The 27,515-nt window shown below is 39.0% G+C and overlaps 1 protein-coding gene across 2 annotated transcripts in view; it reads left to right on the forward strand.

Moving 5' to 3' along the window:
• LOC130906469 (moesin-like) overlaps positions 1-27,515 on the forward strand; it is a 35,732-nt gene extending 8,217 nt beyond the window's left edge. The window contains exons 2-13 of one of the 2 annotated variants that reach the window (XM_057820841.1): positions 14,461-14,544; positions 17,045-17,140; positions 17,203-17,477; positions 17,575-17,658; positions 20,000-20,146; positions 20,211-20,307; positions 20,502-20,665; positions 22,737-22,867; positions 22,931-23,091; positions 23,156-23,248; positions 23,313-23,543; positions 26,176-27,515. In XM_057820841.1, the coding sequence (XP_057676824.1) occupies positions 14,461-14,544; positions 17,045-17,140; positions 17,203-17,477; positions 17,575-17,658; positions 20,000-20,146; positions 20,211-20,307; positions 20,502-20,665; positions 22,737-22,867; positions 22,931-23,091; positions 23,156-23,248; positions 23,313-23,543; positions 26,176-26,340 (1,728 nt within the window). In that variant the 3' untranslated portion in view covers positions 26,341-27,515. Of the gene's footprint in view, positions 1-14,460; positions 14,545-17,044; positions 17,141-17,202; positions 17,478-17,574; positions 17,659-19,999; positions 20,147-20,210; positions 20,308-20,501; positions 20,666-22,736; positions 22,868-22,930; positions 23,092-23,155; positions 23,249-23,312; positions 23,544-26,175 lie in introns of those variants that run through there. The other variant, XM_057820842.1, reaches the window with a different exon arrangement.

Below are 27,515 nucleotides of genomic sequence, written 5' to 3' on the forward strand. Positions count from 1 at the left end.
CAAAATATTAAAAAAAAAAAAAAAAAAAAAAAAAAAAGGGGGGGGGGGGGGTGCATCAATAATCGTTTTAGAATCGAATCGGACCATCTGAATCGTAATCGTAATCGAATCGTTAGGTGCCCAAAGATTCCCAGCTCTAGTTGACATATTTAAATGTTCAGATATTAAGATTTGAATGAGGCAAAATAACATGCTTTTTCTCTCAAATATATTGTTATAATCATTTGTTTCGGATGTACTGTAATTATTTTCTGTATAAAAATTAATTTGGTGTTCAAAAAAACTTGAGTCTTGAAAAAGGGGGGGGTCGTCTTATAATCAGGGCTGTCTTATATTCGGGCCAATACGGTACTTACCTCGTGTTCAAAGCACCAGGAAATGCAGTAATTTTCACTGGAGTTTTATTTTATTACCAATTCATCCAACAAAATGTCGGTCATTTAGTAAGCTTTATTATTTTTTTTTCATTAAAAAAAAAAAAAACATACATTGGTATGAAATTTTGTTGTTTAATTTTGCTATTAGAAATGTGGTCTTTTTTATGTTTAAAATACAGTACGAACACACACAACAAATGTTTACTATCGTATCGTTTTCACTCTGTATCGAACCGTATCGTTCTTAAACGGTATCGAATCGCTCGCCCTTAAAAATGTATCGTTTTTTAATCGAATCGTAACCTGTGTATTAAACCCTAACCCTAACCCTATACATATCGGATCAACTTCATGCCAGAGGTTCTCAACCCTAATTTTCAGGGCATTTACAGGTCATTTTCTGTTGAGTTTGAGTCATTGCCTTTTCATTTGGGTGATTCCCTGGTCATTTCCTGTTCTGCAACTCAAAATAAACAGGAAGAGACCCATAAAATACCCCAAAATCGGCAGGAATTAACTGAAAATGAACAGGTAAATGAGCTTAAATGGCCCAAAATGACCTCATTGCCTGGTATTGGCTGCCACTACCGGCCGTAGACGTTCAATCCGTTTGAAGTGGGAGGGATGGCAGCGAATGAACGAATGTTCATTCGCTGCCACCCTCCAGTTCAAATGGATTGGACGTCTACTAGGGATAAACTCATTCCAATTCGCAGCAGAAGCTTGTTTTTCTGTTTATTAGTTGTTTGTAGAATAGTATGATTTCCTGACCAATGTATCAATAATTGTTGTATCGCCATATCGTCAGATCATCGTTATCATGAGCTTTGTATCGCGTACTGTATCGTGAGGTACCAAGAGGTTCCCACTTCTATTGAGGACGTCGGCAAAAATGTTCAGGATGGCGGAAACGTTCTCTCGCATGAAGCACGGTCGTAACTTACCATTTCAGTCAGAAGTTGGTGGTTTTTCTCGCTCGCGGGACAAACATTGTGTCCGTGGCTATGGTGATTTGGTCAATGGAAAGACGTGGAGGTATGCTCCAAAGGGATTTAAGGAGGCCGTAGTGCGCATAGCGGAGCAGATTAGCAGTTTGAGGCGGTGGAAAAAAGTGAATGTTTTTGATACAAATAGTTGAATAATTTCGCCACGGATCTGGTGTGACGATTACACTTGGCACAGTAAGTCATTTTCTATTTCCGTTCTTCATTTTTGCGCGCTGATTAGCTCCCTTTTCTGTTGTTTACTGCTTGAATTATATCGTTTAAGGATAAGCGCAAGTTTGGGGTTTTGCCAAATGTTTGTACAGTAAGAATCCATTGACACAAGTCCTAGCCAGTTGAAGTTAGCTTTTCTAGATTGAGATTTCAGAGATGGATGTACAGTCCCTGACAAAAGTCTTGCCGCTTATCCATTTTGTCGAAACAATTGCTAATAACCCGACTTATAATGATTCAATTGGTTTCAGAAATGGCTCATATGAAAGCTAAGATCCTCCCAAATGATGTCGAATGTACAAAAATATATTTGTTTCACTGAAAAAAGATTTATCACTTCATGAAGACATAAATGTTAAATTTTGGCAAGACAAAAGTTTTGTCGCCTACAGAAAGTAGTGTGAAAATTGAACAAAAAATGTACTTCAAATACAAAAATAACATAAGCGAACTAAGTAGTGGTGCTGTGAGATCCAAATTGAATATTTTGTATGACTTCCATGGGCTTCGGTAAGGATTCATACAATTTATTGATGAAGTCATCAGGAACATCAAAGAAAGCAGTCTTGCACGCCTCCCAGAGTTCATCAACATTCTTAGGTTTCGTCTTCCATGCTTCCTCTTTCATCCTGTTCATGTCTGGTGACTGGGCTGGCCAGACCTGGAGGATCTTGATCTTCTTTGCCTTGAGGAACTTTGAGGTAAAGATTGAAGTATGTGATGGAGCACCATATGGCTGCAGAATTTGTCCCTTTTTATGATTAGGAATGTAAGAGGCAGCTAAGAGTTCTTGATATTTCAGACAATTTATGTTGCCTTCCACCCTGCAGATCTCTCGCACACCCCCATACCGGATGTAACACCAAACCATGATTTTGCCACCACCAAACTTCATTGTTTTTTGTGGCAAAAGGTGGATTTTTCAGATGAATCTTCCATTGAATTACACCACAGTCGTCGCAAATATTGCAGGAGACCTACTGGAGCCAGCGTGGATCCGAGATTCACTCAGAAAACAGTAAAACACAGCAACATAAATTGTCTGAAATATCAACAGCTCTTATAATAATAATTATACATTTTATTTCTAGAGCTCTTTTCAAAACGCACAAAGACACTTCACAAGAGACATGGACTCACAGTACGATTAAAAGGATAAAAAAATTAAAAGCACAATAAAAAGAAATAAAAACATAACAGAGCTAGGGGTTATGGTGGGTAAGAAAGAGTGAACAGGTGAGTTTTCAGTCTAGATTTGAAAAGTGATAGGGTAGATATGCTGCGAAGATCAGGGGGTAGGGAGTTCCAGAGCTGGGGGGCTCAATGACTAAAAGCTCTGGAACCAAAGGTGGAGAGGCGGACACGGGGGACGGAGAGGGGAAGAATAGTGGTGGATCGAAGTGAACGGGTTGGATTGTTTAGACGGAGAAGATCGCAAAGGTAGGGAGGGGCCAGGGCATGGAGTATTTTGAAGGTGATGATGAGGATCTTGTAGTTGATTCTTTGTTTGACGGGAAGCCAGTGAAGTTGACGGAGGATGGGGGTGATGTGGTGTGTTGCGGGGGTTCGAGTGATGAACTCGTAGCTGCCTCTAACCATAAAAAGGGACAAGTTCTGCAGCAGGATGGTTCTCCATCGCATACTTCAATCTCTACCTCAAAGTTCCTCGAGGCAAAGAAGATCAAGATCCTCCAGGACTGGCCAGCCCAGTCACCAGACATGAACAGGATGAAAGAGGAAGCATGGAAGACGAAACCCAAGAATGTTGATGAACTCTGGGAGGCATGCAAGACTGCTTTCTTTGATGTTCCTGATGACTTCATCAATAAAGTGTATGAATCCTTGCCGAAACGCATGGAAGTCATACAAAATATTAAATTTGGATCTCACAGCACCACTACTTAATTCACGTATGTTATGTAACATATTTTTGTATTTGAAGTACATTTTTTGTTCAATTTTCACACTACTTTCTGTAGGCGACAAAACTTTTGTTTTGCCAAAATTGGACCTTTATGTCTTCATTAAATGATAAATCTTTTTTCAGTGAAACATATTTTTGTACATTCAACATCATTTGGGAGGGTCTTAGCTTTCTTATGCGCCATTTCTGAAACCAATTGAATCATTAAAAGTCAGGTTATTCGCAATTGTTTCTACAAAATGGATAAGCGACAAGACTTTCCTCAGTGACTGTATATTTAAGGAACAATGGTCATGGGAAAGACCCCTCCTCGCTCATCCTCCTTTTCATCCTTCCCTCTTCCTGTCTGCCCGTTTGCACTCTTCAACCGGAGGGTTTCTTTCAAGCGCAACGCTCGGCCGCGTCTAGCCTTCAGCTGTAAACACATCTGGACGGCAGACGCGCCACGGTACACACGTCCTCAGGGTGTTTGAACACAAGTGGGAGGTTAAACACAACTGTCTGTATTAGTCTTCTTACAGACAGCTTTACGATCATGTACTTTGCACAGCACCGAGATTGACTTCCTCAGAACTTTGTGGAGGGGCAGATCGTAAGATGGGAATAATGATATGGGAAAAGGCTGTCAAGATGTTTTGTTGAATTAGCCTAGTGTTCAGCGCACGGCTGCTAGATCATATTTTGCGCCACGATCGTTTCAATTGTCAGTGGTCAACGTCAGCCATGTTGGTTACCGGACTTGTTCCATGGTTTCAGAGGGAAAAAACACAACTTTTGAAACCGTCTCCTATAATTTAATGAGTAATGAGAAGGTAGCTACATCATTTTCTCAACTTGTCATTTGTACTTTTGGGTGGTGTGGTGGTTGTCTACATCGGTTTTCTGGCAATTTAGTCATCACTTTATTTTAGAGCTGAAACGAATACTCGAGCAACTCGAGTAACTCGAGTTTGAAAACTGATCCGAGTAATTTTATTCACCTCGAGCAATCGTTTAATTTTGCATCACGTTTTGCCCGGACTATTTTTAATTAGGGCTGTCAAACGATTAAAATTTTTAATCGAGTTAATTACTGCTTAAAAATTAATTAATCGCAATTAATCGCAATTCAAACCATCTATAAAATATGCCATATTTTTCTGTAAATTATATATTCTGTAAAATGTTGGAATGGAAAGATAAGACTAGGGCTGTCCCAAACGACTAATTTTCTCCCGATTAGTCAGCCGACTATTTTTACGATTAGTCGACTAATCTAATAATTAATTTTTAAATTTTTTTTTTACTAATTTAGCAATGAAATTTTTGTTGACACTTATCAATTCACAAAAAACATATTGGAACACTCAAATTATTTATTAAAGTACAAATAAACACGTAAATAACAATAATAAATCACAAATAAACAATGAGTTCAAATGCTGATAGAATTAACTAGTGTAGCATCCCGATTGAAAAGATGGTCTCTTAAACTGATGGTTTACAACTTTTATTCCATCCTTGATGTAAACACACTGTAAGAGTTACGGTGCACACAAATAAAGCAACACAATTAGAAATTAACAAAAACTTTTCACCTTTTTCCTTTTAAACCTTATTTATATATCAATGAATTGCCTATATGAATTGCCTTTACCTTATTACCTTATCATTGACAATCTCTCCTTTGAGTGCAATCACTGTATATACTGTATATATTTATGACCTTTTAACCTTATATAATTTTCTATACCATAAAATAAACCATAACATGAAATAAACCTTTCAATTAGCATTAAGAACAATACTAATAGCACTTATAGGCCCACTGTCAATGAAACATTATTATTTAGTAAGGCGACAGCACCCTCTGGTGTACAAAAAAAAAAAAAAAAAACTGCGTGAAGGCGCTTGAGGTGTTTATTCACGGCCGACGTGCAGCCAAGCTTGGCATTGAAGAGACAGGACAGAAGAGTGTACTCTCCTTTGTTTCTTTGAAATAAGGCAATGTTTTGGACACTCTGGTGCGCTTTTTTTGGCTTTGTGCCGCTTTCCCCGCTTGCAAACAGAGCATCCGACATTCTAACTTTCCATGCATATATTTTTTTAACCCTTCATTAACCGTCGACGGGATGTTGTGCTCGTCGACGGATTTACGTCATCGATGACGTCGACTATGTCGACTAGTCGGGACAGCTCTAGATAAGACACAAGATGGATATATACATTCAACATACGGTACATAAGGACTGTAGTGGGCATTTCACTCTACTGTCATTTAAATCTGTCTATGCTGTCCTCACTCCGAAGCGTCTACTTTTTCCAAAGCTAGACAGCTAGTGAACGACGCCTTAATAATCAGACTTCTTCCTTTTTCATCTGATTTATTAATAAAATGGCCTCAAACCATTGTCCTCTTTAGACCGTCGTAAAACTACCAAAAAAAGTACACAAGCATTGCATTAGCAACAACGTTAGCTTAGCACACTATACAGGTTCACTAAACATAAACAAAAAGTGTCTCATACAAAAAATATAACATTTCGCTTACTAACATAATATGTACATTCTTTACAACAACCATACTTACGGACAAATCTTGTCCAAGGATCATATAAGCACAACATTACAACGTAGCTGTCAGCCCGAGACGCCGTGCAGCCATATTGAACTGGCAAGAAAACAATAAACCATGTCGCAAAGCGACCACAAGAGTTCGCTGTTAGAAAGCACAAAAAGCCTTGCTGTAAAACTTACCAAAAGGCAGTATATTGTCTGAGCAGGACATGTGCGTTAATTGCGTCAAATATTTTAACGTGATTAAATTAACTAACGCGATAATTTTGACAGCCCTACTTTTAATGCGGGACAGCGCGCTGGCGTCACGTGCGTAGAGGAAGAAGCAATAGATAAAATAAAATTAAAAAAAAAAACTTACTGCAGCCAACAGCCATTACAAGCTGCCGACGTTGCTAAAAACTACGCCCACATGTTGCTACTTGTGGTAGCAGGTAGCGTCTGTATGCATGTCATAGATATCACATGTACGTAGAACTAGATGCGAAATGACCGACTCGGCGGCATTAATAAAACAGCCGCCATCTTAAAGCAGTACACTTCTCAGCGCTTATAAATAAGATTAACGTTACTGTCACTCGCTAACGTAACGTTATCCCTGCGGAGGGCTAGGTTTCTATTCATTATGACTACTGTCGATGCGTGGCTAACTCTTACATACAGGCTTTATTTAATCTGTGAAAACAGTGCTGTAGAGTTATTAGGGTGTAAAATAAAAACTTAGTAATGCTAACTGTCAATTTGAGCTCAGTAGTCATTGCTAGATAAAACACCAAGTAGCACTGGTGCCTAATGTGCTCCAATACAGCACAGCATTTATTTTGAACACTGCAAAAACTCAAATCCTATCATGACTTACAGTTTAGAATAACTTAAAACTTACCTAGAATTTATAGCTTGAATCAAGTGGAAATTCAATTGAAACACGTGGGAAAAACACCTAATTTTTAAGTGGTGTGTGTTATCAAGCGTAATTACATTTTTAGGTAAGAAATATATTTTTTATAAGATGTAAAAGTTTTTTGAGGGAAAGCAGTGAATTAGTCTTTTTTTTTTTTTTTTTTTTGCTTAAGTCACATTTGAGACACAATTGTTGGCTGTTTTCAACAATGTACATTGAAAATAAAGTCATTGATTGACTGAAAATGTTTCAATATTAGATGAAATGTCTTGTTTTCTCATCTATATTTATAATTGCTCTTCACCTAAAAAAAAAAAGTTTTATCCGATTAATCGATTAATCGATAGAATTTTCAGTCGATTACTAAAATATTCAATAGCTGCAGCCCTACTTTATTTAGTTTTAATCTTTTTCATTTTGATCTAAGTCTTTTGGACGACAATACTTATTGGTCTGGGTTATATTTTAGTCATTTCAAAATGTGTTAATCTAGTTTCAGTTGACATTAAACGCAGAATAATTTCGTTTGGTGTTGGTCGACGATTGTTATCGTCTATTAAATTAAAATGTTTTCATCCATAAAATTGATAGTAAAAGTTTCCAGAAATTTGGAATGAACATTGACAGTTGAGTACATCCAATGCTGACCAAACGTATTGGCACTAGGGTTGTTCCGATCATGTTTTTTTTGCTCCCGATCCGATCCCGATCGTTTTAGTTTGAGTATCTGCCGATCCCGATATTTCCCGATCCGATTGCTTTTTTTTTTCTTCTCCCGATTCAATTCCAATCATTGCTGATAATTTTTCCCGATCATTTACATTTTGAAAAATGAATAAAACTCTGATGAATATATACATTCAACATACAGTACATAAGTACTGTAATTGTTTATTATGACAATAAATCCTCAAGATGGCACTTACATTATTAACATTCTTTCTGTGAGAGGGATCCACAGATAGAAAGACTTGTAATTCTTAAAGGATAAATGTGAATTTGTATATTGTGACTAAATATTGCCATCTAGTGTATTTGTTGAGCTTTCAGTAAATGATACTGCAGCCATTTAACTTCTGCCCAAATGCATGATGGGAAGTCCAACCATGACTGTGTGTAGGGGCACCAATTGATATATCTTCTCTGCGTTGGTAAATAACATATGGTGTTAAGAAAATGATCATCTACTACCTTTCTTCCCCACATTGCCTCCCACTTTATTTTTAATTGCTGAGAGAGGTATTGTAAGGTTTTAGCCACATAAAAAATGGCTCCAAAGGTTGTCAAAAATTCTCTCCACTCATTATACACTGCCTTTTAGCGCTATCTATAGGTAAAACGGCGTCTATAGATTGAACGCGACAATGCGTGAGTGGGTCGTGTAGCGCATGCGTTAATTATTTACGTGATTAATGGAAAAAAAATTAATTACTGCCGTTAACGCAATAAAATTGATAGCCCTACTTTAAGCCAAAACTACTCTGGATGAGTGTAAGACATTTTGTCTGTAACGTTAAATACAATTAGAAAGCGATTTAATTAAAAAAAAAATATTAAAAAAGGCATGTCCGATATTTTTTTGCCGATTCCGATACTTTGAAAATGACGTGATCGGGATGCCGATCGATCGGGACATCTCTGATTGGCACCCCTGCAATTCTGTCAGATAATGCTCAATTTCTCCCAGAAAAATGATTGCAATTACAAATGCTTTGGTAGTAAAATCTTCATTGAATATGCTTGCAATCTTCTTCTTCTCGAGTCACTACGTATTATCAAATGATTCCAGTCCATTGTTGGATGCATTGTCTGGCACCATGTGATGCTTCTCTAATTTGTGTCGTTAACAGCACCTGTGGCACATAACAGGTGGTGGCAATAACTAAATCACAGTTGTAGCCAGTTGAAATGTATTGAAGTCGACTCAACCTCTGCCCTGTGTCCTTGTGTGTACCACACTGAGCACGGAGAAAAAAAAGAAGACCAAAGAACTGTCTGAGGACTTGAGAAGCAAAATTGTGAGGAAGCATGGGCAATCTCAACGCTACAAGTCCATCTCCAAAGACCTGAATGTGTCTACCGTGTGCAGTGTCATCAATAAGTGTAAAGCCCACAGCACTGTGGCTAACCTCCCTAGATGTGGATGAAAAACAAAAATTGAGGAGAGATTTCAATGAAGGATTGTGCAAATGGTGGATAAAGAACCTCCACTAACATGCAAACAAGTTCAAGCTGTCCCTCAGTCCGAGGGTACATCATGGTCAACCCGTACTATCTGTTGGCGTCTGGATAAAAAGGGACTCTACCCAGGAAGACCCAACTTCTTACCCAGAGACATAAAAAAGCCAGGCTGAAGTTTGCCAAAACTTACCTGAAAAAGCCAAAAACGTTTTTGAAGAATATTCTCTGGTCAGATGAGACAAAGTAGAGCTTTTATGGGAAAGGGCAACAGGAATAAAAAATATCAAAAAATAAATTACTAACTGCTGCTATCACATGTCACCTTACCTATACTGCAATAGTACCATTATTACAAGTCTTTTTTTATTGTGTTTTTATTGTGTACATACTATTTAATCCATTTTTTTGTGTGTGTCTGCACTCCATGGGGCAGCTTTGAATCTCATGACACTTTGTGTAATGACAATAAAGGCATTCTATTCTACTCTATTCTATTCTAAATACAAAGCCTTCAAAGAAAAAAACACGTTCCCACGGTCAAACACGGTGGAAGTTCCCTGATGTTTTGGGGTTGCTTTGCTGCCTCCGGGTTTGGACTGCTTGACCGTGTGCATGGAATTATGAAGTCTGAAGACTACCAACAAATTTTACAGCATCATGTAGAAAGCTGGGTCTCCCTCAGAGGTCATGGGTCCTCCAGCAGGACAATGACCCAACACACACCGTTCAAAAAACACTAGAAAATGGTTTGAGAGAAAGCACTGGAGACTTCTAAAGTGAGTCCAGACCTGAATCCCATAGAACACCTATGGAGAGATCTGAAAATGGCACCCTTCAAATCTCAGAGGCCTGGTGCAGTTGGCCAAAGAAGAATGGTCGAAAATTCCAGCAGAGCATTGTAAGAAACTCATTGATGGATAGCGGAAGCGGTTGCTCTGAGTTATTTTGTCTTAAAGGTTGTTCTACCGAGTATTAGGCGAAGGTTGCCAATACTTTTGTCCGGTCCAGTTTTGTGTAAAATGTTCATGATTTCATTTAATTTTTATTCTCTTTTGCGTTTTCTCATTGCAAGCAAAATAAATGAAGATATTACTACCAAAGCATTTGCAATTGCAATCATTTTCTGGGAGAAATTGAGCATGATCTGACAGAATTGCAGGGGTGCCAATACTTTTGGCCAGTACTGTATCTATAAAGCAGGGGTGTAGAACCGATTCCACAAAGGGCCACAGTGGGTCCTGGTTTTTGTTCCAACAGATCCAGCACAAACAGTTCAACCAAAGAGGTTTTTGCTAAAATAAGTAGCACCTGACTGCAGTCAACTGATTACACTTGTAAGACACCAGATTGGTGGAAAGGTATTCATCTCGTTTGGTTGGAATGAAATCCAGTACCCACTGCGGCCCTTTAAAGACCGGTTTGACACCTGTGCTATAAAGAATACAAAGATGTAAGCATTTATTCACAAGAATTTTCAACAAAAAAAGCTCTTTGTCTGTGATTCCACTCGGTCAGCTTTGACGGCCACGCCAACAATGCAGGCCCCCTATTACTCGGCCCCGTGTCCAGTCAATATCATTTTGAAGTCTATGGCCAAAGCAACATTGAATATTGTCTCTTGCCAAGAGAAGAAAACAAATCTTACCGTGTGTTTCAAAACAAGCAAGCCTGGAGAGGACGCTGGAGAGTGTGTGGGGAGGGGGTGCAGCACGTCACAACCAAACACTGCTACTATGCAGGCCAGCTACACATACTATAAGAAAAATTCACACATTGTGAACATATGACGGAAATTTTCGCCCCTTCAGACGAAAACTGGCATTTGTATAACATTGGACAGTGATGGGTAAAATATGATTTAACTCTTTCACTGTCAGCCCAGGTAGAAGAACAAAATATCGCAGTCAATGGTAACTATACAACACTGATATTGTATGTTGCTATGAAGAGCGCCAGTGTAAACTGTGCCGTTGCCGTGGGGAAAATGATGAAGACCAACGCGTGGAAACATGGCACGTGAGCCGAGCGGGTGCTAAGAATAGTGTGGGCGACACACCCAAACGCAACCAGAGAATGTAGCCGCGTGCTTCCTTTTTCATGCAACATTAGTTCGTCGGGCTCAGGAAATGAAGAGACTGAAAGTCCGGCCGGGTTATCGCCGGCCGAAATACGCTTCGGAGCGCTATTAAAGCAGGTTCTTTCATCAAGTTTTTACACCATCTACCGCCTCAAACAAATACTCAAAGTAAAAGAAAAACCTAAGCCACTATTTGGTTATATAGTACTATAACACTTGATTCAGTCATTCTTTTGTTTAACGTTTAAAGAAGCCACAACTATTTTCCTAAAAATTGTCCAAATCGACTTTTAATGGTGAATGATCTCACAGTAAATATTCTTTTGGTTATTTTCTTTTGTCGTTCAAATATAAAATTCAGAAAAAGGAAAAAAAAAAAAAAGTATTTCAACTTTCTTTTTTTTTTCTAATTTAGAAAAAAAAAAAAAAAAAAACTGAAAAATGTTGACATTCTCGCATTTCTTTCATCTTCAATGAAACCAAATGGTCATCTTCTTTAATAATAAAAAACAAATACTTACTAACATCAGCTTTTGGTTTGGGGAAAACAATCATATTATTCACATTGTTACAGAAAATTTCATTTATTTTGGGTTCTAGCTAAAATGTACAGCCTATAGTATTAGTACAGTGGTATGAAAAGTATCTGAATCTTTTGGAATTTCTCACATTTCTGCATAAAATCACCATCAAATGTGATCTGATCTTTGTCAAAATCACACAGATGAAAAAAAAAAAACTGTCAATTATTTAACTAAAACCACCCAAACATTTATAAGTTTTCATGAGGATTGCATGCAAACACTGACAGAAGGGGGAAACTAAGTAAGTGAACCCTCTGCCTAAGCAGACTTAAAGAGCAATTGAAACCAATTTTTACCAAACATTTTAAGTCAGGCGCGTGCCCAATCACTGATCTGTGGTTTAAAGCTACCCTGCCCACTATAAAACACACACCTGGTAAGAAATGTCTTGATGAGAAGCATTGTCTGAAGTAAGTTACGGCTCGGTCAAAAGAGCTGTCTGAAGACCTGCGATCAAGGATTCTTGATTTGTATAAAGCTAGGAAAGGATACATAACGATCTCTAAAAATCTGGATGTTCATCAATCAACAGTCAGAGAAGTTGTCTACAAATGGAGAGCATTTGGCACTGTTGCTTCTCTCGCAAGGAGTGGCCGTCCACCAAGATGACACCAAGAGTTAAGTGCAGAATACTCAGAGTGGTACAAAAGAAGCATAGAGTGTCTGCTAAAGACTTCCAGAAATCACTTGCACAGTCCAATATCTCTGTGCACACATCAGATATTTGTAAAACTATGGCCAAGAATAGTGTTCATGGGAGGACTCCACAGAGGAAGCCACTGCTCTCTTAAAAAAATACAAATAAAAAAACATTGTTGCTCATTTAATGTTAGCAAAAACCAACAACAAAAAAAGTCTTAAATGTGATGGTTCACTTACTTATTTTTCCCCCCTTCTGTCATTGTTTGCATACTATCCTCGTTAAAAAATGAAAACCTATGAATGTTTGGGTGGTTTTAGTTAAGCAGACAGTTTTTTCATCTGTGTGATTTGGACAAAGATCAGCTCACGTTTGATGGTGATTTTATTCGGAAATGTGAGAAATTCCAAAAGGTTCAGATACTTTTTCATTTCGTCGATGACTCAACTCATCCTAAAAAATAATGGGTGATTCATCGACTATTGATAATGACTTATGGCAGCCCTAGTAACCATTAGAGTGACCCTGCATACGACACTTTGAGAATAAATACCGGAGATTATTTTAGGCAATTCTACATTGACCCAGATTGAACCTCCACCTAACTACTGTCGCTGACAGGAAGTGACAGAGAACAAGTGTCTGTACATGGGGGTTGCGCTGACATGAATGGGAAAGAACGCAACTCTCGTCAGCCCCTGCTAGTGAGAAATAATGCGTACCATTGTTGTTGATGGCAGGGATGGGTGGGTGGGCCTCAGCCTGCGCAGTTATTTCCCAACAGGCTGTTTCATCATCCCCAAGCGGCCGGAGAAATGAGAAATACAAAGGTTTGCCCATTCCTGAGTCGGTCTAATATTTGGATGACCTCTGTGACTGGGGCAAATGTTAATTATTTCATGTACACATGTTGCAACGCTTCATGAATTGATTTTATCTGTCAAACTCGCCCATCAAAGTCATTGGGCGGGACTACCAAGTGATTGGTTACCCACCACTTCATGCCGAGACGGGTCGAATTTAGATTGAACGATCGATGCAGAGCCAGTCAACATATTCTGATACAATAGGTGGCACTTCCTTTAAGTTACAGCAAGTTTTGCTCATATATTCATGAAGTGCTGCAACGAAGAGCCAAAATGATGCCAACAACTTTAATAAAGTCCTCTACATGTTCTTGGCTTCCACGTAATCAGCAAGGTCTAAAAATATTATCTAACCAACTCCCGAAAAGTTGAATACGCTATGTTTTGAAAGAATCTAGATGACAGCAATCGATTCGACTTAGATCAGCGTTAGTAACGCCTATAATACTGGTTTCAAGGAATACTGCGGTATCAAAAATTTTCCATCATACCATCCAAAGTGGAATGATTTTTTATTTATTTTACCCACAGGTTAAATCACTGTTTATGCTCAAATAAAAGTTTTAAGTGCAGCAAAGCTAAGAGGCTATCGATCGTAAAGCAAAAAAAATTGTGAGCGCCTATTGGGGTACAAAGTATGCTAATATATCGGTATATTGTCACACTCCTACCTAAACGTTCTGGATTTTCTTTTTTCCACGTGAATGATTTTATGACTCCATTTAAGTGGTTTTTACATTCCTGTCTCAATATTTGATGTGAGCTCAGTGCATTCTTTAGCCGAACAGGACGTTCCTAAGCGGTGAGAAACTAGCTGCAAATAGGTCCACTGCATTGGTGTGTACTTGGCAGAGCGACGACAGGAAGTAGGTCGCTCTCTTTGGGGTGAAGCGGCGAACCTGGCCACCAGAGGATGTGGTTACTTCCTGTAGATAAGTTCCATACGGGCACATTGGATTTTTTTCAGGTGGCCTGTGGGGTTGCTCGCAATGCTTTGGCCGCCGCTGACAAGAGTCAAAACGGATTGGACGTGTAATGCACTGAAATGGGGAAAATTGTACTCGTTTGTCATTGTCGCTCCTGTCCACGTTATTTATACTCATTTTGCATTGTCGATTGATTCCGTTTGTTCTCCAGATTAGTGTAAGAGTCACCACAATGGATGCGGAACTGGAGTTCGCCATTCAGCCCACAACAACAGGAAAGCAACTCTTTGACCAGGTACGACAAATAATCCATCAATCACTTACGGGGGTTGGACAAAATAATGGAAACGTAATCATTGTTAAAGAATGGCATGAGGAACATTCTAATGAAGTTGAGAATCTCGTATGACATCAACATTATTGTGCATTTATGGTCAGTGTTAGAGATTCAATGAAGACGTCCATTTCCACCGCCATCGTGTCTAAAAGAGTTAGGGGGTGTTTTATAATTTTAAAATTTATTATAATTAATTTATAATCCGGTGCAATTCTGGTGATGCTTTATGACCTCCAAACTATTTAGTTGGCTTTTACTGCTCCAGTAAAGTGCTTAAGACACTCGTTCATCAAACCCATAAATAAGCCAGTATAAGAGGTAATAAATACATTAGGGAAAAAATCCGATAAATCCATGTCTTTATAGTCAGAAAAATAGGATAGATAGTGTATTACAGATAACCGATATTGACCAACACCAAAAATCCGATACCGATTCCGATATACAGTATGCTGTTGTGGACTTAACATATTATGGCTAATTATATTTAGTGCTGCAGCTATCGATTATTTTAGTAACCAATTAATCTATCAACTAGTTAGTTCGAATAATCAAGTCATCGGATGTGGAACATTCTATGTGTTGTGGAATAAATTTTGATGTGATGTAAAACAAAGGCTTGCGATGTAAATATACATCAAAAGAACAAATGGGCTAACTTGCATAGCAAAAGTCTGCGAGCTTAAATGTTATAAAAGTCCGACTTTTTTTTTTTTTTTAAGAATGTGATTCATTCAAAATTAAATGACGAATGCATAACAACATATTAGCTTAAACAAAAACCATATGTTGGTCTGAACAGGGAGCAGCTGGATTCAGTCATGTTAACTGAGTAATGTCATATTCACTGTTGCCACTAGAGGGCAATGTATCCACCCAAATTAATCAAACTAAATGCAAACACTTTCAAAACAATGCCACTCTAATTAAAAGGAATCCTTAAAGCAGCAAAAGTTGATTCGAAGCTTTTTTCTAATCGTTATTACTGGAGTTAATCATTGCAGCACTAATTATATTGTGATACCCCACTGGATGCTTGAATAATGATCATGCTCACATAACAAATCCCAAGCAGAGACATCTAAGGGGCCGTTTACATGGTGACTCTCCGAGAAGACGAAAAATTTCATGTTTGCATATATATATGGGCCCGTCTCCATTCGAACAATGTTGCAATTCCGTATGAAAACAATGTAGTATTCATGCCAGGCCCTAGGGGTCAGTGCAGATTTACAAGGCGACAGCGAATGATGCACTTTGACCCCACCAAAGTTCCTCAACCCGGAACAAAATATGCCCGCCCACTCAAAGCGATGGCATTTTTCTTTTGTTTAAAAAGGCACAAAAATGGAAACATTCAACATTTTTAATTTAAAAATATTATTAAAACAGTAAATTAAAGCTGACGTTCCGCCATATTTGCTGTTTTTAATGTTTAGTAGCACCGCTGCGCACGCCCAATGAGACGTGTACGAGTGCTGACGTTATCGGTGCGGTGTCGTGCCGCGGAAGCCTTTGATATGCATGCGGAGATAGCCCCCCACAATCAAACTCTTCCACTTTGGAGGTTGGATTCAGAATTTTTCGTCTTTGCCTTCCGTCTTCGCCGACACCATATGCATGCGAGGCAACCCCGCAACGCAGTCATTGTGTCTTCGTGTCGCAGAGTCGCCATGTAAACTATCCCTAATGGTCAATAAATATAACTGCCGTGCTAATATGTGAGCAGTCCTTGTACAAAGGCTGGAAGGCTTCTACACTCACTTTGAAGGCAACACGCATGTTGTCTCTAAACCAATATTTATTTTATATATATATTTTTTAGGGCTGTCAAAATTATCGCGTTAATGGGCGGTAATTAATTTTTAAAATTAATCACATTAAAATATTTGATGCAATTAACGCACATGCCCCGCTCAAACAGATTAAAATAACAGCAGTGTCATGTCCACTTGTTACTTGTGTTTTTTGTCTCCCTCTGCTGGCGCTTTGGTGCGACTGATTTTATGGGTTTAAGCACCATTGCATATTGACATCAACGGGCTACTAGTTTATTTTTTGATTGAAAATTTTACAAATTTTATTAAAACAAAAACATTAAGAGGGCTTTTTATATAAAATTTCTATAACTTGTACTAACATTTATCTTTTGAGAACTACAAGTCTTTCTATCCATGGATTGCTTTAACAGAATGTTAATGCCATCTTGTTGATTTATTGTTATAATAAACAAATACAGTACTTATGTACAGTATGTTGAATTTATATATCCGTCTTGTGTCTTATCTTTCCATTCCAACAACAATTTATAGAAAAATATGGCATATTTTATAGATGGTTTGAATTGCGATTAATTACGATTAATTAAGCTGTGATTAACTCGATTAAAAAATTTAGTCGTTTGACAGCCCTAATATTTTTAAAAGGCAAACTCTAATGTGTACGTATCCATTTTCAGGTGGTTAAAACCATCGGGCTACGAGAGGTGTGGTACTTTGGACTCCAGTACCAGGATACCAAGGGTTTATCCACATGGCTCAAGCTGAATAAGAAGGTGAGCTTTCTTGGTCACATTTAGTGAAACCGCAATCATCCTATTTTGCTTTCCGATTTCAGGTGACGGCCCAAGACGTGAGGAAGGAAAGCCCGCTGCTCTTTAAGTTCCGCGCCAAGTTCTTCCCCGAGGATGTGTCCGAGGAGTTAATCCAGGATGCCACCCAGCGGCTCTTTTTCCTGCAGGTTAAGGAGGGAATCCTTAACGACGATATCTACTGCCCCCCGGAGACGGCCGTCCTCCTGGCTTCCTACGCCGTGCAGGCCAAGTACGCCGACTACAACAAGGAAGTCCACACGCCGGGCTATCTGTCCAACGAGCACCTGCTCCCTCAGAGGTAATTTCTAGCGCATTCATCCGCAGATAGATAGATAGATAGATAGATAAGAAGGCGCTCGGCCTCATTAATCGGCCTCTGCGTGACCTGTCGGCAGAGTTCTGGACCAGCACAAACTCAGCAAGGACCAGTGGGAGGAGAGGATTCAAGTATGGCACGAAGAACACAAGGGAATGATGAGGTAATCGCTCTTCCTTCACCTTCTCATTAGATAAGGAGTTCCCAACTCATTATACGGCCGACTAGCACTATACCGTCAGTACTCCGTGTACCAAATTTATCGGACGCCGCCTTCTCTCCTCGGTGAGCCGCCTTGACTTTTTCATTTGAACCCTGTCCGAGGCCAGGAGGTCACGATACGCTTTTCTTGGCTGCTGTTATTTAGGTTGCCGTAACCCAGCCTACGTCTTGAATCAGAAAGGAAACTAATTGAACACGGAAGGTGGCCGAAGCAGGCTGTGATTTCAACGTTTTAATTAGTTATTGTTGTTTTTGGCTGCCCTTTGAATTTTTGTCTTTTGGATGAAAATACTTCTTCGTCTTAACCATATTTTAGTCAAAATGTGTTGGTCTTTGTCTAGTTTTAGTCGGTGGTTACGCAAAATGTCTTCGTCTGTGAAAATCTCGGGTTTTAGTCTAAAAATAAATAAATAAAGGGCTCCAATAATTTGGAATGAACGTTGGCAGACATATTGTAGCTTCTACAAGTACAACTTTGTGATGATAATACACACGTAGCAGGAAAACAGAGCATTACTTTCAACTAGAAACGGCAATTTCTGGAGAAATTACGATGTGGCTTTGCTGTGGTAGATAGATTTTCGGGGGCATTTCGGGGACACTTTCTGTCGGTTTGGGGGCACGTCCTGTTGATATCAAGTCCCTTCCTGTTGATTTGAGGGAAACGTGGGGCCGTGGTACAGTTGGTAGCTTGAATTGTCCTGGGACCAAAGGCTCAGAGGTAAGCCTGTCGCGATATGCAATAAGTAAAATTATCGCACGGTAGATAAAAATGAGGGCGGTAATTTTCCCGGCTGCGATTTATCACTGCATACATGCGTGCGCTGCTTGCACTCGGCACACGTGCGTGTTGATCACAGACTCAACACACCGTGGAATTAAAGTTCAGAGTTCATAAGAAAACACTTCTGTATTCAACATTTTAAAACGTTAGCATTGCGACATTGAGGCTAATGGAAAAAAAGAATGTACTAACCACTTGAGTCTGCTATAAAACATTGACAGTCTTCTCCTCAACGCAAAATTGCAGTTAAAAGGTGACGCATCAAACATGAAAACTCGCTGGATTAAAGAATTTGCAAGCGATGCGAACAAAACAAGAAAAAAAAAATACTGATACAACATGCATGACGTACTGATTCCATTTGAAAGCTGGAAAAGGGCTTCGAAGCACAAGTTGACATTTTATTCAGGTCGACGGCGATCAAACAGAAACAGACTCAGGCGAGGAGGCAGACTCGTTTCAAGGTCACCATATCACAAGTCAACAAAAGGTTCCCGAGAAAAAATAACAACGATTAGTTAAACATTCACTCGTATTAAAGGCTCTCGCAGGGCGGGCTGTGGGCCTGTGAAGGATGTGCTTGGGTGTTGTTTAGGATTATTGTCTGTTTGTGGATTGGACAGGAGGATTCGGGAGTTGCTGTTGACAGGGCAGTGAGGGTTGTGGATTTTGCCACCTCAGCGTCAAAGAGGCTTTTGGAGTCTTATCAGTCGTGTTATCAGTCGGATATCGGGCGTTCTCCGGTGTTCCTTGTGTTGGGACAGGACGTCTCGCCATTTGTTCTGGACTGTCCGGGAGAACTGATTGCGGGAGTTGGTGGAGCAGACGTGGAGTAGATGTCTTGCCTCGTCAGCGTCAATCTTGCTCAGTCAGTTGCATGACGCAGACGTTGGGCTTCTGTGATAAGAAGGCATCATGTATCTCTTATGCCCCATGGCAAATATATTCAGCGTGTTTTCCTTAAGCTATAAGGGCTATTTATTTTTTTTATTGGGTGTGTTCGAGTAATACAAACAATCAAACAGTAAATACAAGAAAAGATACTATTCCCTGATTGATCACATTGTGTGTTAGAGTAATACAAACAGTTGATCGGTAAATACGAGAAAAGATACTATTCCCTTCAATAGGAGGGCAAATCTTACCGTGTGTTTCAAAGCAAGCAAGCCTGGAGAAGCATGTCACTTTAGTGACCCAACCAAACACTGCTACCACGCAGGCTAACGACACATACAATAAGGAAACTATGGCGCATTTTTGTCATACAGACGAAAACCGGCATCAGTCTCGTTATGTTTTAGTCTCCTAAGACACGTTTTAAGCTCGTTATCGTCCCGTCAGAAAAAAAATTGGTCGACGAAATATTTTGGTTATCGTCATCATTGACGAAAACGACAACGAGCAGAACAAAACCCTTATGCACCGGCTGATACATTGAAGAATGAAGACCCAAAACGTGAATATTCCAGAATTTCAAAGAGGCCTCTTGTTTCTGCAGAGAGGAATCCATGATGGAGTATTTAAAGATCGCCCAAGACCTGGAGATGTACGGAGTCAACTACTTCAGCATCAAAAATAAGAAAGGAACAGAGTTGTGGCTGGGAGTGGATGCTTTGGGACTTAACATCTATGAACAGAATGACAAGTAAGTCATGATAAGTAACTCATCTGCTTTGGGGATTTATCAGTAATACGTTTTTTTTTGGCAGGATGACGCCCAAAATTGGATTCCCTTGGAGCGAAATCAGGAATATCTCCTTCAATGACAAGAAATTTGTCATCAAACCCATTGACAAGAAAGCTCCAGTACGTTGACCTTTCAAAGTAAAACTCTTTGAACGTAATGGACGGCGATAGACATCCTGTCCATTTTGACTGGACGCACTGCCAGCCAGGATTGGACATCTGTCGCCGTAGATGGCAATCAAAGGGTGTTTTCAATCTAAAATTCTTTTACCAACTAACACGACACACTCTGTGGCATGTACTTGTTGTTTTAGGACTTTGTATTTTATGCGCCACGGCTGCGCATCAACAAGCGAATTCTCTCTCTATGCATGGGAAACCACGAGCTGTACATGCGCCGACGCAAACCCGACACCATTGAAGTGCAGCAGATGAAGGCTCAAGCTCGAGAAGAGAAGAACCTCAAAAAGATGGAACGGTAACTTCAGGAAACTCAATTCCATCACTTACAGGGAAATTGAAGTTCACTGGCCCCACTATCAAAACCACTGGCCCAGGTCATCGATCCCAGTTCATCACGAAAAAGAACACATTTGCTTGAATAACATTTATTTCTTCAATGAAAAGTGTACCAAAATGGTGCAAAAACATGAGTCTAGTGCAAATAATCCTATTTCACTATGTCACTCCAGTATACACGAATAAACCCAAATTGACTCCAATGACCACTTACACATTATTAATGTTTAGAGGAAAAAAACACCATAGACTTCATAATATATTAACGTGACACATTCCCCACTCACTGCGCCACGCCTTCCCGAAGGGGGCCGTCCAAAACTCCACTTCATTCATTAGCAATCAGTTACATGCAGCGATCCAACGCTGGATTTAGGTTGAAAAAGTATGAAAGCTGTACCGCATACAAACAGAAAGGATTGTCTCAGGAGTGATTTGTTCAAGGATTCAAGGTCATTATTATATTTTTCGTACCATTTTGAAACATTGTGAAAAAAATCAATGGGAGAAATTAGCCACTACAGCATTGGCATTATACTTTGCAATATTTACGTAAAATAAATACTTTTTTTGTTGTTGCTTTTAACCAAGAATCGATACTCTTTTATGTCTATATCTTTAAAGAATTCAGGATTTAAGCATTTATTCATTAGAATTTTCAATGGAAAAAGCGCTTTGTTTACATATGGCGGCTGCTGATTTCCTTACTTAGTAGCCTCGTTATGAAAAAAATCAATGTGAGAAGTTAGCCGTTACGGCATTGACATCATAGTTTGCAATATTTACGTAAAATAAATGCTACTTGAACTTTTTTTTTTTTTTTGTGCTTTTAACCAAGAATCGAGACTGTTTTACGTCCATATCTATAAAAAAGTCTGGGATTTAAGCATTATTTAAGAAAATTTTCAACAGAAAAGCTCTGTTTACGTAAGTCGGCCACTAGCTACATTCACTGACTAGCGTCGTACTTACATATTTAGGTAAAACAAATGCTAACTGCACATTTTTGTTTTGTTTTGTTTTTTTGCTTTTAACCAAGAATCGAGACTATTTTACGTAGCATCATAGGTCGCAATATTTACGTAAAATAAATGGAAGAGTGGAGACTGTTTTACGTCCATATTTATAAAAAATTCGGGGATTTAAGCATTATTCACGAAAATTTTCAACAGAAAAGCTCTGTTTACGTAAGTCGGCAGCTAGCTACATTCACTGACTAGCATCGTACTTCCATATTTAGGTAAAATCAATGCTAACTGCAGGTTTTTTTTTTTTTTTTTTGCTTTTAACCAAGAATCGAGACTATTTTACGTAGCATCCTAATTCGCAATATTGACGTAAAATAAATGCACCCTGCACATTTTTTTTTTTCGTTCGTGCTTTTAACCAAGAATCGAGACTGATTTACGTCTATTTCTGTAAAGAATTCAGGGATTTAAGCATTATTAACAAGAATTTTTAACGGAAAAAGCTCCTTGTGTACATATGGCGGCTGCTAATTTCCTTACTGATTAGCCTTGTCGTTTGCAATGTTTACGTAAGATAAATGCTACCTGCATGTTTTTTTGTTTGCTTTTAACCAAGAATCAAGACTGTTTTACATCCATATGTATAAAAAAGTCTGGGATTTAAGCATTATTTAAGAAAATTTTTAACAGAAAAGCTCTGTTTACGTAAGTCGGCCGCTAGCTACATTCACTGACTAGCATTTTACTTTGACATATATACATAAAATAAACGCTAACTGCACGTTTTTGCTGTTAGGGTTTACCCTAACCTAACCCTTAAACCCTAACCCTAAACCCCAGGGTAACGTCATGAAAACATGGAACCACTGGGAATTCATGTGAAAAAAGATTTTTTCCCTTTTCTTTAAACCGATACGTAATTTTTACTGGCCCCACCGGGCCGGTGGTCGGAGTGTTCCGGTGGCTCTGGTGATTTTAAAAGTACATCCAGGCCATTTATATTGTCGACCCTTGGCTTGTGAACCTGCTGTGAAACCGTCCATCGTTTCCTCGTTGCGGCAGAGCTCTCCTGGATAACGAAAAGAGGAAAAGGGAAGCTGCGGAAAAGGAAAAGGAGAAGATCGAGAAGGAAAAAGAAGAATTAATGGAGCGGTTAAAGCAGATCGAGGAGCAAACCAAAAAGGCCCAGCAAGGTGAGTCGTGCGGCGGAGGGGGTCCGGCGGGCGGTCGTGCTCAAGCCGAGTCTTTGGTCGCAGAGCTGGAGGAGCAAACGCTGAGAGCTATGGAGTTGGAGCTGGAGAGGAAGCGAGCGCAGGAGGAGGCGGAGCGCCTGGAGGCGGATCTCAAAGGTGCCGAAGATGCCAAGATGGCGCTTTTGCAACAGTCGGAGAACCAGATGAAGAACCAAGAGCATCTGGTCAGTTATAATGTGTAGGTTGACATCTTTTAATAGACTAACACGAGGGATGGTGTCATTTCAGGCCACAGAATTGGCTGAGTTGACCTCAAAGATTTCCCTTCTGGAGGATTCCAAGAAGAAGAAAGAAGATGAGGCAAATCTGTGGCAAGAGAAGGTATGTTTCTTCTTCTTCTGCGTACAGTATATGTCACTGAGCGAGTTCCATCTCCTCCCCTCAGGCCACGTTGGTGCAGCAGGACCTGGAGAAGACCAAAGAAGAGCTCCGAAACAAAGTGATGGCGGCCCACGTTCAAGAGCCCATCAACACCGAGAACGAGCACGACGAGAACGACGAAAGCAGCGCGGAAGCCAGCGCCGAGTTCACGTCCGCCGCCGGGTACAAGGACCGCAGCGAGGAGGAGCGCATGACCGAGGCCGAGAAGAACGAACGTTTGCAGAAACATCTACTTGTAAGTCTCACCTCTTGTAACCGAGACATATTTCTATTTAGAGCTGCGTTGTTTTCAGAGTCCATTTTTGCAACGAGTGGACTAATCGTGATTTTTTTTATTATTGTTATTTATTAACAATATTATTTATTGTTAATTATTGTTCTATTATTCTGAGCTTAGCATTTTAGCTGGAAACGTGCATTTGAACCAAAAGTTTTAGTCCAAAAATAATTAAAGGTTTCCAACAATTTGGAATGGACATTGACGAGCAAATATTGTAGCATCTACAAATCACATTTCTGATCAGTCAGCAGAAAAACATTACTTAGTTTCAAGTAGTGCTGCAAGGATTAATCGATTAACTTGAGTAATTCGATTAGGAAAAAAGCTTCGCTTAATTAGAGTGGCGTTATAATGGTTTGTTTTGGAAGTGTTTGCATTCAGTTTTATTAATTTGGGTGGATACACTGCCCTCTAGTGGCAACAGTGACTATGACATAACTCATTTAAAATGGCTGAATCCAGCTGCTACCTGGTAAGACCAACATAAGCTCATGTTTTTTTTTTTTTAATGCATTCATAATTTAATTTCTAGGTATATCTAGCTGTTTTTTGTGGGAACATGTGTTTGAACGATTTGTTAAGAGTACTGTAAAAAAGAAGAAGAAAAAAAAAAAAACATTATCATTTTATAGCATTAAAGCTAGCGGACTTTTGCTATGCAAGTTAGCCAATTTTTCTTTTGTTGTACTGAGATACCGTTTGAGGCTAAGCTCAGGTATATTTATTTATTTTGAAATAAGTGCAATATTAGCAAGCCATTCTTTTACCTCTCCTAAAATTGATTCCGCAACACATTAAATGCGTTTATTCGAACTAACTAACTAACTGCTAAAATAATCAATAGCTGGAGCCCTACTTTTAATGAATTATACCCACTTGAACACCATGAACTGCATGTAAAAAAAAAAAAAAAAAAAGTTGACCTAGATATTAAGACACTACATGCCACACTAAATGCTAATGTGAATGAATGCTAAGCTAATTCTACGACTTACATTGAGTGTGTGACGATCACTCTTTACATACTTTTAAAGGCAACAGCAATATTGCCTCTTCTTTCTTGCCAAGATAGGAAAGCAAATCCTACCACGTGTTTTAAAACAAGCGAGTCTGGAGAGGACACCACTGAGGTTTTTTTTTTTTTTTTTTTTTTCTATGGCAAGCACGTCACATGAGTATACACATGAGTATGTAAGTATGTATGTAGAGTCTTTCAAACATTTTTGAAAAAGCTCCAGGGAGCCACTAGGGAGGCGCCAAAGAGTTTGTAGTCAAACAAAAGCTGGCATTCGTCTCGTTGTATTTTAGTCTCCCGACATGTTTTTAGCTGGTCATCGTCATGAAAAAAATGTTCGTTTTCTGGCATGAATTATGATGTTCATGTTTTAGTTATCGTCATAATTGAGGAAAAACAACAATAGTAAATACTGCTTTTTACTTCATGATAACGTTTTAAAAAAAAATCATAGAATATTTATTCCTTTCATAAAAAAAGATATTTACTATTTATAAGCTTAAAGAGAAGCGTCAGACAATTTTGAGTTTGTTTGTTTACGATTCATTGACTATCAAAACACAGGTCAATTAATTGTGAAAGCCCTGTTTGCGTTACAAATGTCTCACAGGGTGCTGTTAAACAAACATACAGTATACAGTGATGAGCTTTAAGTGTCATTTTCCTCAACCACGTACAGTGGTATGAAAAAGTATCTGAACCTTTTGGAATTTCTGACATTTCTGCATAAAATCACCATCAAAAGTGATCTAATCTTTGTCAAAATCACACAGATGAAAATAGTGTCTGCTGTAACTAAAACCACCCAAACATTAATAGGTTTTCATATTTTAATGAGGATAGCATGCAAACAATGACAGAAGAGGGGAAAAAAATGAAAGAGTGAACCCCTTTGCCTAAGGAGACTTAAAGAGCAATTGAAACCCAAGTGTTTGCCCAATCACCGATGAAGGGTTTAAAGCTGCCCTGCCCACTAAAAAACACACACCTGGTAATAATGACAAATTGTTCGATGTGCATCTTGGCTTGGTCAAAAGAGCTGTCTGAAGATCAAGGATTGTTGATTTGGATAAGGCTGGGAAAGGACAGAAAACCATCTCTAAAAGTCATCAATCGACAATCAGAGAAGTTGTCTACAAATGGAGTGTGTTTGGCACTGTTGCTTCACTCCCAAGGAGTGGCCGTCCACCAAAGATGACGCCAAAAGTTCAGCACAGAATACTCAGAAAGGTACAAAAGTCGGGTAAAGACTTCCAGAAATCACTGGCACAGTCCAATATCTCTGTGCATACATCGACTATGTCAGACAATGGCCACAAAATCTCAAATGTGATGCTTCACTTACTTTTTCCCCCTTCTGTCATTGTTTGCATACTATCCTCATTAAAATATGAAAATCTATAAATGTTTGGGTGGTTTTAGTTAAAGCAGACACTGTTTTTTCAACTGTGTGATTTTGACAAAGATTTTATGCAGAAATGTCAAAAATTCCAAAAGGTTCAGATACTTTTTCATACCACTGTAGTTCATCTGCATTGAAACGTTGCGTTACGCGGCAACTTTCGCTTCCAGGCCTTAAGCTCCGAGTTGGCCAACGCCCGAGACGAGAGCAAGAAGACGGTCAACGACATGATCCACGCGGAAAACATGCGGGCGGGCCGAGACAAGTACAAGACCCTCCGACAGATCCGCTCGGGAAACACCAAGCAGCGTATCGACGAGTTTGAATGTATGTGATGCGGAAGGAAGGACTGACCGCCTGCCTCTTTTTGTTTCTTCCTAAATAAAAATCTGCTACAAATCACCACATGGCTGCACAATGTACAAATACAGATCTGCCGTTTCTAACTGAATTGAAGGCAAGTCACTGGTTGATAAGGGACATACTGTAAGTAGAATAGCGTTCATTTTTTTTTTTTGACACCGCCGATAAAACCGCGTCAATGTTGATTTCATCTCATATTTCTGTCACCTGCTTGAATGGAGACTTCAAATTAAAAGAGCGGAAGGCCAGTTCAAGTTATATTCCTGACGCTCACGTGCCAACTCCCGTTTTTCAATGCCGTTGACGGCAATAGACGTCAAATCTTTTTTAACCGGGAGGCTCCCAAGTCAAGAGATTGGACGGCTATCAACAGTCAATGCAGTCGATGAGTTAAATATTGTGTGGAGGGGGAAAGAAAAATGATCTAAATTTAATGTAGTACATCAGATTTTTGTTAGCTCTGCAGTTTGAATTTACAGGTTCTAACACAAGAGTTTGATCCAATAGTTTTGATATTTCCAACATCCTACAGTATGTCTTCTATAAAGTGGTTTATTGCTATTTAATCACAAAAAAAAAAATTGTTTTAATCAAGTCATTTCTTTAAACATGCACTGGAACATCAAAGTATTAACCAAAATCATGGATAGTATCTCCAATTTCATTTCATATTCTGTATGTATTTAATGAATGAATTTTGTATTTTTGTGATTTGGATTATTCCGAGGGGAGCAAATCATGTTTGGTGTTTGAAAAGACAAGATATTTTTGTATGATACAACTTTAGCTTTCAGTATTAGTTGTATAAAGTTCTACTTAGTTGAAGGAACAAGCAACAAATTCCGCTTTATGACAATTAAATCAAGGTGACAAATCCCCATTGTTACTTGCTGACATAAAGGGTTTTGCTCGTTTCATAGAATGGGTCTTTGTAGTTCCCATATTTTGCGAGTCGTGTAGAATTAGGCGTTTCTTTTTATTCAATTTTCATCGGTAGAAATGAATTTTGACCTTCCATGCAATTTACGATAGTTTTTTTTCCCGCCAATTTGCCATTTCTGTAAGTCGAGTTTTATTTTTCACATCTGACAGTGCCTTTTTGCTTCAAATCTTCCTTTCGCCAGTGAATAAAAGAAAGAAAAAATCA

This window comes from Corythoichthys intestinalis, chromosome 18 (genome assembly GCF_030265065.1).
Source record: "Corythoichthys intestinalis isolate RoL2023-P3 chromosome 18, ASM3026506v1, whole genome shotgun sequence".
NCBI classification, from domain to species: Eukaryota; Metazoa; Chordata; class Actinopteri; order Syngnathiformes; family Syngnathidae; genus Corythoichthys; species Corythoichthys intestinalis.